General features: G+C 42.4%; 1 protein-coding gene across 4 annotated transcripts in view; it reads left to right on the forward strand.

The window, feature by feature from the left end:
* Positions 1–15,232, forward strand: part of Gfrl (Glial cell line-derived neurotrophic family receptor-like) — a 91,738-nt gene that overhangs the window by 56,428 nt on the left and 20,078 nt on the right. For 2 of the 4 annotated variants that reach the window (XM_065493334.1, XM_065493335.1), the window contains exons 3-6: positions 1,349–1,519; positions 2,387–2,531; positions 4,568–4,695; positions 13,489–13,959. In XM_065493334.1, coding sequence (XP_065349406.1) covers positions 1,349–1,519; positions 2,387–2,531; positions 4,568–4,695; positions 13,489–13,959 — 915 coding nt within the window. The remainder of the gene's footprint in view (positions 1–1,348; positions 1,520–2,386; positions 2,532–4,567; positions 4,696–13,488; positions 13,960–15,232) is intronic. The other 2 variants (XM_065493336.1, XM_065493337.1) reach the window with 2 other exon arrangements.

Genomic DNA, 15,232 nt, shown 5'->3' on the forward strand with positions numbered 1-15,232 from the left:
TTACAATTTTCGCTTCCAGCAGAATTTTGAAACTATTAAAATTAATTGCTGTCCCATAAAATCTAAAATCATATTTAATTTTTAAATTTAAACTAACATAAGACAAACTCTTTTTTTACATTTTCGGGATAAGTAAAACTTTAAACTTTTCCAACGTTGATTTAGCACGTTTTTGATGCTGGGCGAGTTTTGGAACTATTTTTTTTTACAATTCGAACATTTTCACTCGAGGAAAGCATTGATGAAATAATCTGACTTGTACTCTTTGTTTGAAAGTAGAGATCTAGAGATTGTATAATTCTTGACATATATGTATTTCGGCTACAACTGGTGCCCTATTGCATGTGAAAAAACCTTAAATTACCCTATTACTTCAGATTATAACCTAAATAAGCAAGCAACGAATCTCAATAAAATTTTCGTAAAAAATGAGGGATGGAACAACAAACAAATTATTTTCTCTCCGATTTTTCGGAACTAAAATTGTAATTTTTACAAAAATTCCTGAAATACAGCGTGAGCGGCGAGGAGAGCAAAAATGTCCCAAAATATGACAGAAACGAAAAAATCCGCAGGTAATTCGTCTATTTAGCACATCATGCCCATCGCTCGAGTGCACAGAATAGCAAACTACCGCCACTTAGATAAAAGGAAACGCCTGCTTGTGGGCGGCTGGCCGTGGGGGTGGGTCGGGGGCAGGGGTGGCTGCTGGTCGGCTGCGAAATGTTTCTCTGTGTGCTGCTGCGTTTGCTGCTTGCTCGCGTCAAAGCGGCAGTCAAAAGGCAAGATGAAAGAGCAATGGAATAATAACACGCCCCCAGCCACCCCCGGACGAGCTCACCCGACCGCCCGGCCTGCCCCCGCTAGCCCGCCTGCTTCGCGTTGTTGTTTGCTGTTGTTTTTGATGTTTGCGCGGAAATTTTTAATTTCGCGAAATGTACGGTTCGTTCCAACTTGTTTTCGGAAAATTTTCGGGGTTTGCGAGTCGGAAATTCAAACGACCCCCGTCATATTCCAAACTAATTTTATTACTTCTATTTCTGTAAATGATGTTTTTTGCACGTTGAATTGCTTCTCTTTTGCAAGCATTTTCTGTGACAATAGTGTTGGATTTAGCATCCATTGGAGTGTCTATTTTTACTCGCAATCAGCGCGTTTTTTCTCTCGCAGATCGATTTCACGCTTCATAAGCAACAAGCGAAATTCAACAAACGAACCGTTGAGTTTTTCCACGCTTGGACTTGGAGCAAAAGAAAGAGAGGAAAATGCTTGCAAGGCTCCAAATTTGCGTCCCCCTGAGTAGTGCGTGTCTACCTGCACTAACAAGGGTATGTTTTTGCGTTTGCAGTGGCGTGTTCGACGGTGACTGTGACAAAGTGTCAAGCGGCGCTGAGGACACTTCAAGCCTTTCCGTTCTTCCGGCCCACGTGCCTGTGCAGGGAGCCTCACGTCGATCCAGAATGCAGCTCGTTCCGAGACTTTCTCTTCGACCACCCCTGCATCTACGTCAACAAGAAAGGTACGCCCAATTAGCCTTCATGTGCCCCGACTTAGTCTATGCACGAAACCAGCTCCACGCGATCGTTATGTTCTCCCTGAACGCAAAAAAAACATTTAAACTATAGCAATTGCACATGACAAGCGGGAAGTTTATTGAAGAAATAAAATTCACTTAAATGTAAAATTAAGACCATAAATCCCTTAGTAAATTTCCTTTCCGATGCTGGAAAATTCAATACTTGAGACCTCTTATCTAAAGTTGTTTCACTCGAGATATTTTGCCACACTTGTTGTTGAAAGGGATTATCTAAGAAGTCTATTTCTTTTGTTTTATAGGAAAAATCTTTTGAAAGCTTCACGGTTAGCTAAGGAAGCCGTGTAAAAGGAAAAATCTTCCTCCCTTTCCTACTCATGAATGAGTTCTGCTTCCTCGCTAGTTTGTTTTGACATTTTTACTCTTTAGAGAAATATGAGAAGAATGAGCAACGCCAGGTATAGAAATATATGAACATCTGGGTTAAGTCTCTTGTGTGCCGACTTTACGCAGCTTTTTTATTTGCAAATGTGGAACTTTTTACTCTGCTGCACATTTTTTATTCAAATCACACTTAGTTTTTGTCACATGTTCTCAAGAATAATAAGCAGAGGAAACTTAACAATCCAGCGAATTGTAACTTTTGAACTCAAAATGTATGCAGTCGGATGTTAATTTAAATAAGTGTTTCAAAGCATTCAAAATGAACAACGAACTGTAAAATTATAATAGAAGTGAAGTGTTGTTTGGCTGTTGGTCGTGTTTTTCCGCTGCTGTGGTGCAATAAAATTCTCTGCAATCACCCTGTCATGCGATCCGCTTTTCAAAGTTGTGCTTTGTGCCACTTTCCAGAGAAAGACCCATATCCGGTGGACGCACTGCCCACATGCAATCACGCTCTCTCCGTGTGCCAGTTGGAGAGAAAGTGCATCAAACTGTTTGAAGACTTCAAGACTAACTGCAAAGTGCGCGACGGACAGTGCAAAATGGAGGAGAGGTGAGCATTGCAAATATAATTATCCGTCTAATTGTAAGAGATTATTAATGTTGTATCATTTTCATTAGAAAAATTGCCGACAGTAAAATAAATAATTTTTTCGTTTCTGTTAATTGCTCTCTAAATTAGCCTTGAAAAGATAAATGCATATCATCGTCCGTAGATCTTTTATTCAACCCTTATGTACTCACATGTGAAAATATTTCATTTGACGTGATAACCTCAAGAAAACCTGGTTTAAGAAACTTCCCATCGGTTAACCGCAAAATTACCAAATCATACTTTTGTTTCTGCTTGAAAAATGATTTTGCCTAACTTGAATGCACAGTCAAACTTAAAACTCAAAAATGGAAGTGCCCAAATTTCCATCGATGGCTTCAAACCTTTATGAATGATTGAAAGTATATATAGTTTTTCCAGTTAGCTCATCATGAGAGCACACCCTTATACCTGCACGAAAATCCCAATAAATTAGAGGAATGACCACAAGAAACGGTTTCACGAAAGAATATTCGGTCTGCAAACATGAACACTATACAAAGATAAGCATTTGCTCGCACGAGTGCAGAAAAACAGTGGCCAAAACCCTCTCAAACGCCAGAGCATGAAGTACCGAATGTGTTCTCTTCAACCCTGGAAAGATACGGGGCTGATACTCGAGCTAAGCAGTTCTTGGGTGGATAAAAAATTTTGGCAAACTTTCGCATGAGAACGAGTCGAGTTCTTCTGAGTAGGAACGGCACGCGCGCACCTGCCCTTGATTCGATCTCCGCGCGTCTCGTGTGCAATATTTAAGCCGGTCGGAATGACAAGCCAATTTTCCAAGTAGGAGAGAGAGGCGACGTGCCCGTGCGGCCCGAAATTGGACGTGGCCGCCATAAATCCAGACCGAAGAGTGGCTTGGCCCACCTATATGGACTGGCCATCAATTAGCGCTCTTCCCCTTTAAAAATTAAGCCCAGCGACGACCGGAAGGGACAGCCGGCCGACCACCCCCGTCCGACCAACCGTGCACGTCCATGCATATATATAGCGTCGGTCCCGGCGGTGTTTTTCCGGCGCGTCGTTTTTATGTCACCGCCGCAGTGGCAATAAAATATTAACTGTAAAAATAGGAGTAGATGCGGTGACCGTCACCGTCGATTTTTCCTGCCGGACGACTGACCGCGGTCACGTATGCTTGATGGAGCACACGAGGCGTGTAGGATGTGCATGATCCGCGCACGCCGCTTCGACTTTTGTCAAAAGTGGCTTTTACGGCTGCTGGAGATTGCGAAACGTAGGACGGAGTTAATTTTTTTCTGAGACTTTCCTCTCTGCGATATGCCCGCTTTAATGGCAGTTGAAGGGTTTCATAGGAAAAGCACGTTCGCCTGGCATCCCATTAGCGTTAATGCAAATGACAGTGCCGCCAACATTTCTGCCTCGAAAATTGAAACGTGTTCATGGTTCATTTTTATTAATAATATTTTGCAGCAAATTTTATGGCACATTCCTTAAATCTTTACTTACAGGCTGGCCATTCAAGTTTCAACCGGTTTAATAAGTATTCCAATTGGCCACCATTAAAAAAAAATATGTATAAAGCAACGGCTGTTAGTACTTTATCACGTAATTAATTTTAAAACTGATAATGGTGTGGGCTCTTCTATTCATTACTTTGATTGTTGGTGAATTACCCTATTAACTCGTCAGTTTTCTGGGGAAACTCCAACAAAAAGCCCAAAACACCAAACAAGACCTTTATTGTTCTACCTAGCTGAAAATTCATTTTATCAAAAACTCTTTGTTTCACGCTTGTTTTGTTACGTGGTATCCAACTTCACTCAAAGTCAAAATTTCCCATTTAAACTTTATACTGTCCAATTCCGTCCAAATAAAAAGAATGTTGACAGAACTAAAATAGTTCATCTGTGGATGAAACTGCATTATCGAGATTATTAAATTAATTTGCAAATTCTATCGGCGGCCCAACTCTACTCACCGGAAACACAAGCGGCATCAGCCAGATGTTTCCATTTGGTTTTGCGTTACAGGGACGCGTGCCACAGTGCGTGGACCAAGCTGCGGCTGTCGCCCATATTCGGCTGCATCTGTCCGAACAACCACATGAAGCGGCGATGCGACCGCATCTTCAGCCTCGTCAATCACAACCCGTGCGTGGGTAAGTGCTGGCCCGACACCCCTCGTCGCCCAACCCCTTCTCTTTCTCTCAAATTGCAGCTTACTCTGCGTCTGTCTGCGCTGTGTGATTGTGTGCATAATAATATCTTGTCGTTTTCTACTCTATCCGCATATATATATACTGTGTACAATCGATGGTCTCTCCAAACTGCTGGTCCCTCCTATTTCTCCAAGAGTCTTCTTCTGCTCGTTCCCATTGTGTTTCCGGCAGAGCTGCTGCGGCCGAGATACGCCGTCGTGCATAATGCACACAAACCGATGCTGTTGGCTTACAACGCCCGACCAGGGTCCATAAGTCGGAACACATATTTGCTCACGGCTAATTGTATTGTGTTTGGCAGATATCGGTCGGTCAGACAGGCGCTGACGGTCTTTCAGATAATTTCGTTTCAGTCTTGCTTTCTGATTGCCTCCCAGGGGTTGTCTCGGGGGATACTTGATGAACTTTGGACACGGCCGAATTTTATTAATTTCATTTTGAGGTTTTGGGCGGAAATCCTAGCCCTTTCCCATGTAAGCGATACAATGGATTTATAACTGTGAAAGTATATAGTACTGTTTGTCTATTTCCTAAAATTTATTTCCAATCAACACAACATAAAATTTATGTGAATTATGTATATTATTTTGAACAAAAGACAAATTTAAAAAAAACACCAATATTTAATTTATTTAATCGAACAAATACAAGAAAAACAACAAATAATCTGGAAATTAAAGCGTTTTTGGAGTATTTGAATGGTCAGTAAATTGTTACGTCATCACTAAGAAGGCAGCTAAATATTAGAAAACGCAACTGCATATACCACTTCCTTTGCCAATTTGCTAATTTTGTTTTTTCATAAAAATAGCATGTACCAAGAAAGGATTACTCAAAACATAATCCAATCAATGCAGCAGTTAATGCATCCAGTGATGACGTAATTTTTGTTAGCAGTTCTTACTTGAATCCGAAAGTTCCAACCGCACTCTTACTTTTCGGATTCATTTTTGCTTAGTGCCGACAATTTAGCGACCTGATCGCTTTTTCGAGTGCCTTTTCTCTCTTTTTTATGTGTAATATGATGTTAGAGAATAAATAAAATAAATAATAAATAATATTTTGAAAGTCTATGTCCTTTAAATCTCATTCATAAAAAAGGATCACATGAAAATTAACATGTATTGCCTTGGGCGGATTCCTCGATTTTCGATTTTCGATTTCAAATTTCCGTCCCAAGACCGAGTCCGCAGTTGACCAGAGAGCGAGGCACAGGCACGTTGCATCAAATCGACCTAAAAAGCAAACGTTCCTGTGTATGCAATCAGACAGACAATCAGAAATCAAATCTGCGCAAGGCATTGCCGCTGATAGAGCCGACACGAAACCCTTTTGCCGTCATTATGTGGCCGTAATTGAAATCGAATGTGGCCGCCCACCCGCGCTTTTCTTCTGCGACCCCTTTTCCTTCCTCCGCTGTTTATTTATAGCTGCTGCTGCAAAAGCAAAATTTCCCTCCTAGTCGTAAAAGCAAACAGAAAGCGAGGCAGATGATGATTTTCCATCGATTGCCTTCATTTCGGGGCGCACGATCCGCGCGTTTTGCTGGTCGTGAGAAAAAGAGTCGGCGAAATCTGGCCTGAAAGAGAGACCGACCAACCGACCGACTAATGATCGATATTAGATATCCAGCCACCCGCAGTTCAAGTTGTCGTCTTTGGTTTTTCATTCTTCGGCGCCGGAGCTTCGCCCCCGGCAAATCCAGTCTTCTCCGCTCTCACTGTGTGTGTTTGGTGCGTGTGTGTGCGCGAGCTAACTTTTTAAGGACAAAATCCCGTCAGAGCGAGTCAAACGTGAGCCCTTATTTATTATTTTTGCCTGCGCGTACTTTGCGCAGCAGACTGCGTTTGTGCATATTAAGCGCCGAGCCGCTGCTTTTGCCTTGCGCGCGCGGTTTAAGTCGAAATTTATTGCCTGGATTTGGCTGTTTCGGATGATTTTTGCGCCGCGTGTGCGACGAGGAGCGGAAACTGAATTTCAAACAGCTTTCCTTCATGCCACATCCGTGCAGACTTTATTCCAGTTACGTTTTTATTTCCTTATTCGCAAAACACTGCCGCTGCCGCGAGATTTTTCCGTCATGAATTTTTATACCGTGCACGCTGGCCTTTCGATGAGGTTACACTCCATGTATGCACGCCGATATGATCACGGTTATGAACTTTCAGCGAGTGGATGGTAATTTTCAAAGCAGTCAGTTAGTTCAAAATGTTTCGAGAGATCGCACTTGATATTGTGAGCGAATTCCGAATCGAAATGGGGTCAGACAGATGGAAACTGCAAAACTGAAGATCAAAGAATGGAAACCCAGCTACCCGTTAAATTTCAAATGCAAATTATTCTTCAAATGAGGTACATTTGCAGTCGTATTCAGTTCAGGAGTTCGCTATCAGTTCTAGAACGTTGCATTTATTTAATGTAGTGAGAAATTAGTGGGAGCGAAATCCAGAACTAAGGACAAAGATTCTCATGTTGTTTTTCGGGTTGTTCAGCTCATTTAAATTGTTGCGAAGTTATCAAATTTTAATTGCTAGCAATTAGAAGTGTGAATTTCCTCTCTGGGATTGCTAGAAAGTTTTGAGTGCCTCTTTCACAAAGTTAATTTTAGCAACAAGATCAGCCCTAAATGTCTTGTATTTTTGTTTGTACAATATACAATTTCATTTGGGTAAAATTTAAACCACTCTTATCAAATGATTGGAGGCAGTAAAGCTAAATTTAAGAGCTATTTTTAATCTGTCGTGATCTTTGAATATAGCATAAAAGATACAAACAACCGATAACAAAATAACATTTTTCCAAATTTAGGCCCTTCTCGTGATTGGCTATGATATTCTCGCTTCAAAAACCCCTGGGCCGCGTTTAATTTTTTCCGGGCGCGTGTGCTTTAGACGCCCAAAGGGGACCATAACCGTAAAAATCCAACAAAGTTGTTGCTCCACCGCGCGCTACATTTCGCCGAATATTTACATGTTAAGTTTTGTTGCGCCCCTCGGGACTTCAAAGTCGTCGTGGCTGTGTGTTTCGGTGCATTCGCCATCCGTTTCAATCTTGTACGTTGGCCACGTTGTTAAAAAACTTTCCATTATTTCGGAGACAAATAAAAAATTACGTCGCTTTATTCGCTAATCGAGCTCTCGAAACTTTTCTCCCCGCAGAATTCAACAACAACTGGCAAGACGCATTTTCATCCGGCTCGTAATGTTGTTTTTGACAACTTCACAGTTGTAAGAGGAGTCCGCTTCTGCGCAAATTGAATTAATCATTCGCCGTGTTTCCCCGGTAGTGAAGGCGGTAAAAAAGCGTTTCTGTGGAATTCGTTAATTAGAAAACGCGATTAACGCGGCGTGAAAATTGGCCTTTTTGTTTCGGGAGCCGAAAAAGACACAATGGTGAATTGTCGTTTGGCTCGCTCTTTTGCACGATTCCGCACCATATAGAGGGGGTGCGAAAATAAGGCTCAAAGAAAGGTGTCGCTTGGGCTATTCCTGAATTGTTGTGACGCACTCACCAATGACGTTGAATTCAAAAGTGTGTGCGTTGGCCTTTAAACACCTTTAACGACATGAATGATGCTCAGACTTCAGGAAACGATATGCAATTTTGGTTATCACAATACAGGTAGATTTAAAAGGTCCATTGATGATCGCATCAAAAGCTTAAAAACAAGATCCACAATTTTTTTCTGATATTTGATTTATTCTTTTAAAACTTTTGTGATCAACATAATGTTTAAAAACTTATCCCTCGATTGGATTGTAAAGAAAGTGTCTAATAAACAACTTTTGCCCCTGGTTAAATTCAATTCCGTTAGGAAAGAAACGTTTCCAGCAGTTGAAAGTATCGCAGCCTGACTCATAAGTCCGCACCCCCTCTCTCCGCCCAATCCCTTTCCCAGCAGTGTTGAGGGTGAATGTGTGACACAAAAATTACCACAATAATTACGCGGACACAGTGACGCAACGCACGCACCCCCACCCCTTGCCCGCCGCCGGCTCGCCCCGGCCGGCCTGCCGGCCGGCTGTCCACAATAACAGACTACCCACACCAAAACTCTGCTGTGATGCATTCCTAATTTGGATTATTAATTACACGACGCATCCATCCAACCGAGCGACCACAGTATCGAGATCAATACCCACCGCGCAGCATCAAGCACAACACATACAAACACATAATCTCTCGTCGCAAGTTTGGTTATTGGTAGTGGGATGTTTAGATATATTTTAGAGGAGTATATACGCACCGACCGACCGACGAATCCGCATCTCCAGGGGCGCTACCCCCGCAACTATTAATTATTACTGCTTTCCACTACAAAAAGAAAATAGTCACTATTTTACGGTTATTACTTGAATCCATTGCTTTTGATTTCATTAATTCCAATAATCAAAAGTTTGGTTTCACCGCCACAATGTGGCAGTATTTGCACTGATTTGCACGACACTAGTTCGTGCTTCCGCTCGTTTTTTTCTATTTGCTGGCTCGAGCATTGTGGGATTAAGGAGGCTGCTCGATCCCGACACGTACGGATCCGCGAACCTCTCTATCTGTGCTAATCTCTTCGTTTGCCTCTCGTGGGGTCCAGTTGGGTTAATTATTCGGGTCGAGTGTCGCCCCTGGAGAGTGTGCGGCTCGTTTGGTCGTATTATTACAGCATGGAACACCCCTTGCATACGGTATTATTTGAAATTCACACCACCAGCAGATTGGCGACAATGTTGCGTACACGCACCATTATTACGGGCCGCGGCCGCTCTGTGTAACACTACACTTACTTACTCCAGCTGGCCCGGCTCGATAATGGCAGTATCACAAAATCCGTCCAGCAGCAGCAGCACGAAAGCAACATTTCCATGCAGGCACGCACCCCCACGTCAGGCAACACACGCCCATAATTATGCTTCCAGAAATTTTCCCCGCCGAGAGAGCAGTGTGTTTTATTCGATTGTGTGTGTACCGACACGGCAGCGGAAAAACTCGTAAAAATGGCCACCTGCTTATCGCCGCACTTCGATCGGCCGCTGCCATGCAAATTTCCCAGCCCAAAATGCGGCTCCATGCCGACAGGTCAACGAGAGCTTTTTTTATACTGGAAATTTCGTTGACGTGTTAATTAGCCTTTGCAGGGGAAAATATATGTATCATTCGCGGTATATTTGGTCATGGTACATTTACTTGCGACAACGGTGCTCAGCTAAATTTCATGCAATGTTTAAACTCGGAACCCGCCTCGTAACGAGAGAATCTTGTTTCAAAAAGCGCTCAAAACAGTTCTATTGCGTTTTTCAAATTTTAAACTGTTCTGCTATCTGATTGGAGCAAGAAATTTAATTTTTTGAACAACAATTTTTGTTAATGCAACCTATAAAAGTTTTGCATGTCTAGATGAAGAGACTTGTTTTTAACGTTCTCTAACAACCTTTTCTCCTAAAAACCATGCCAAGGTTGCGTAATTTGAAGGCTGCGTTTTAAAGTAGCATAAAAGCATCATTTAAAGCTACAGGCGTCGTAAAATCAGGTAGAGGTATAGAAACGTTCTAACCGTTTGAAAAGACCTTACAAATAGCAAATTTCAGCCAAATTTCTCAACCATTAATTCTAATATATGTTTTATTCTACGCCTACATCAATGGTGAGATTTACGAATAAAATTAAGCATCTTGATCAAAATTTCATACACAAACAATAATTGAAAATAAAGGCATTTCTTACCATTAATTTAATGCTATGCATCTGTTTAAGTGTTAAATAAGCCATCTAAATAGATGAATTCAAACAAATCAATATTCGTAAAAAATGTCAATTAGTTTCGGTTAAAAACCTTTGAGTTCAAGGAATTTACTCGGTCAAACTTTGAAAGTAGTGGTTAGAGACACCGACAAGACGAATCCAGTTGCATGTCCTCACTTCCTCCAACGTCAAACATCAAACACATCCGTCAAAAGTTTGTGGTCGATCGATGGCCACATCCTTGGGGGTCCACTCGTGTCCACAAGAGCCGAAAATCCCGTCATGCGAAGCAAGTTTCGCTAATTAGCTTTTAAAAAACAGGCGCGGCGCGTCCGAAGTTTACGAAGGATGGGTCCCAGGTGGATTTGCCTAAAAAGAAAGCGGTGTAATTTCCCCTCGCGCGTTCCCCGATGGCAATCTGCTGGAAAGGCTGTCGCTGCTGCGCTGCGAAATCGGCTTGCCGAGAGCTAGCGAGCGAGCGGGAGAGGAGTGAGTGCGCGCGCGGCACCAGATTGACTGGTAAATGATTCCCAATAAAAGCGTTTGACTGTTGAGAGGAATGTCTGTCGGCTGAAACGGCCTGCTTTACGGCTCCAATGCAAACACAGCACTGCTCACTGCTGCCTGGCAGGCAGAGAGAGCAATTTGGCCAAGATTTCAACACTTTTGTGTCTGTCGTTCCGGCCGCCTGACGCGCCCGCCGAGCAGGGCAAAAATAAAATGAAATAAAAAAGCCGGAGACGGAACTCGCTTGCTCCGCAGCCGCCTCTTTAAATAATAAAACACACACACTCTCGACGGCTTTTGCTTCTGCTGCTGGGTGGGAATTGATTGATGTAATTAAAAAGTCACTCACACTTACAAACTGACTCTCACTTACATACTTAGACGTCTCTTCTTCTTGTTGGTACTGCGGAGAAAGAGAGAGAAAAGTTGCATGCGAGGAGAGAGGAATATAAGCAAGCGCACATCTCTGCAGGTCGTCTCAGCACTTCTTGTTGATCGGCAGTCACTGGCTGTTAGCGTTTCTGGAGCAGTTTAGAGACCACTTTGTATTCGACACACTCTCACTCACTTTCTTAGTGAATTTGGAATTGTTATTGCATTTCAATGAATTGTTGCACCGCATGGTTTGTTGGTATCCGACCAGCCATAGCCACTAACGGGAAATGCATCATAAAATAATTTTTATCAGCTATAAAATGATAAGGTTTCTTCTTCTGTTAATTTTTATTGTGTCAAGTTGCCAACAGATAGCGCTGCCGTACATTTTCAAATTTAAGGCATATTCTTCTCTGATATTGATGATTTATGGTCCAAATTTTTATAGATTTTTCCAGAACTAAATAAGATTTTACTTCTTGTTGTAATAAAATGCCCAAATTCAGGTATGTCAATCTTTGCCACTACAAATCTGATTTTATTTTGATTTTGGGCATACAAAAACTAATATCAGAAATTAAGAGCCCAGAAAATATCAATTTTTCGTGGTGCCATCTGTTGGTAGCCTCAAACACTAGTGAAATTTTTTAAAACCATTCTTAGTATGTTTCCAGTCAAATTCAAGTTGAGACTCTAGTTCATATTTTGATCCTTTGAAAGCTCAACTGATTGCGAGCTCTATTCTGATTCTGATCCGATTCCATGATGCGTTTCCCCTTGGCTATGAGGCGGGTGGCGCGTGTTTGGAGGAATTTCAATCCGTCCGGAAGATGGTACAGGCGTTGTTGATCCCTGGCCTGTATGCGTTCATCCTCTTGTTTATTTCGTCGAGATCAAAACACGCATATAAAGCCACTCTCCAAACTGACGCGCCGCTCGCCCCCAGGCTGCGTTTTGATACTCTCTCACGTTTCAAACAACTGGCTGAATTTCGACGCGAGCGCTCTGTTTGCGCACCGAATTTGCCCGTTTATTGCCGGCCCGGATTGCTGATTTGATAATCGCCCCGGACAAAAGGTCCCGCGACGCATTGTGTGCGAGCTCGTGTGCACGGCGAAACCGTCTCTTCAGGGGATTACAATGGGCTGAAGAGGCATTTCAGCGCGGTTGATACGCTCTCGCGAGCGACAATTGCGCGGATTTGTCAATACTGCCCGCCGGTCGCTCTCGATTACAGCTCGCACATGCGAACGCGAATTTTCTGGCCGTAAAATTGAGCTCCACTGACCCTTAAACCTAATGGTGGACACCCAACATGAATAAACTCTGAGGAGCTCCAGAAATCTCTCTTGGAATTGGAAAGCTGCTAATAAAACTGTCCTTAGACTTTGGAAAATATCAGCAAAAAAAGATTAAACTAAAAGAGGGTCATAGTTGGGGCTCAATATTTTTCTAAGGCCTCCTGTCAAATACTTCAAGACATTTTCAGATATCGTTACATTGCCCCCATAAAGTCGTGCTAATAATGAATTGCTAAAAGCAGTCATGAATTTGCTTAGATCTTCCAGGGAAATTAAAATTGATAATAGTTGTAACAGATATCACTATTCAGAAATATCGCAGCTTCTCGTTTATTGCGAGCCAAAAGCCAATCATTATTTAAAATAGCTCTGTTAACGAAATCAAAATCTAAATTAAAGCCTGGTTCGATTAATCATATTTAATATCCAAAAATATCTAGTTAAAGGAAATGGTGATTTTGAATTTTGCATCATTATGAGCGTGATCCTCTTGCAGTATATCTACCTAATAATCATCAGGAGGGGTATTGTTGCCAAATTAGGCTGGAGGGAATCGCCGTAAATGATCTAAAAATGAATAAATATTTATTCAAACCAAATAAAAATATTTATTCAACCAAGCCGATTTATAGTATTCGAAATTCAGCCCGTTGCTCACTTTATTTATTTCTCACTCACGTTCACTCGTATGTGCAATGCGTTTTGACTGTTCACGTATCCATAATTATAAAACTGAATCGGTATGTGAATTGCGAGCGCACTTTGTATGCCACCACCGACAGCACTGACCAGACTTCCTTATGGTGTTTTGTTGCAGACGTCCTGCCAGCCTCTCTTGATTTATCAGGCACTGATTCCGCACTTTACCCGTATGAGCAGGATAACAAATTCCGCGAGTTTTGGTTCCCCCCTACCAGCCTGTACCCTTACTTTCTGCTGCCCCCCACCTACCGACCCTGGCCTTCCAAGCATCCTCCTCCACCACCTACGCACTACTATCACGGCACACACGAACACCACTACTTTTCTGTGGACGAGCCCAATCTTGTGAAACACGTCGGCGGCGCCTCTGCGCCCGCACCTCATGTCCCCATTTCAGTAAAGGTGATTCCAGCAGCTGCCGAACACGAGTCGTCGGCCGTCGACGCCATCGACACGCAGCTCGAGAATCCGCTGTATGGCGTGCGTGGCGGCGCCTCGCACGCCGATATCTTCCCCCTGCCGCCCGCCAACAACACAATCGACGAGAAGTACCACTGGACACCGTCCTATACCAACAGGCCAGCAAGTACGTCCCCCTCCTCTTCTTCATCTCTGTGCTAGCAGTAGGGCTTTAACCTTAACCGAGGCTAAGCCAGGTTTTGGCCCAATCTCATTCAAAATAATGCATCTTAAGGAGAAGTGTGCCCAAGATTTTGATTTTTAATTAACTCAATTAGTTTATTTCTACCAAAAATTTAGCCAGGATGGAATTAATTAATAAATCTAGTAGTCTGTGTGATGATATGAACTTAAAATACACTTTTAAATATTTGACCAAAATAAAATGATAACCGATAAGCTGTTCAAGTTTAAGTTCTCTTCATATTTCAATTTCCTAGCTGAAACAACTGACGTTTCATCATCACTAGCAAAAACGGTTGAAATAATTGACAAATTCAAAGCTCTTTTCGTTTTGACTGAGTAAGCAGAAATAGCTTCAATTATTTATCCATTTCCATCCTAGCTTGTTTATTCCCTTTTGTTACGAGTCGCTTTCGATTGTGATGATGATTGTTCACTTTGCTGAGTACCAGAATCGATTATTCAATTGAAGGTTTTGAATAGAGCACCGACAGTAAGCGAGTGCAGACAAACACATACACACGCGCGCACCATAATCGCATTAAATAATGCCGCGACAGTCAGTCGAGCGCTAATTGCGCAAATTGCCAAATGATACATATACACGCAGCGCTTCACTTTTAGCCAATTTACTCGCCTACTCCGGTAATAATGGCAATTTGACTGGTAATATTATGAATAATGCATTTGCACAACAGAAACTAGCGACAATTCAAAATTCTTCCTCGTGAAAGCCAATTCTAAAGTAAAACCTGCGCTTGCCTCTGCCTCCAAGCCTGGATCTCGGCATTCCAGCCCCAGTAGTCTACTAGTGCATCGTGTGTTCTCGTTGTTCATGTCTCTGTTGTCCGTCCGCTTTGACTGTTTGTTCTTGTTGGTCTAGGTCACAGGTTATGATTAGCTTCTTCGTAATCTCTGTTCTCTTTGGTTCTAATAAACAAAACCAATTTCAGCACAACACAGGTAGGTGAATGATTTGATTAGCCTCTTCTATCTTGCACGATTTTCCCAGTGAAATAACGCACGCCTTTTCCCGCAGTGCGTGTTGCAAAAAGTTGTGAGCTGCCTTTTCTCCACCGATAATCAGCAAACAATCCTTTTCGCGCAGTGCCAAACGCCTGTCGCTTCCAGCAGCCTTTCGATTTTAATTCTGCTCCGCCACCCAGAGGAAAAGGGACCGTGAAAAACGTCGAAAGAACAGGATTTCATGAATTAGA

Source organism: Cloeon dipterum, chromosome X (assembly GCF_949628265.1).
Source record: "Cloeon dipterum chromosome X, ieCloDipt1.1, whole genome shotgun sequence".
Classification (NCBI taxonomy): domain Eukaryota; kingdom Metazoa; phylum Arthropoda; class Insecta; order Ephemeroptera; family Baetidae; genus Cloeon; species Cloeon dipterum.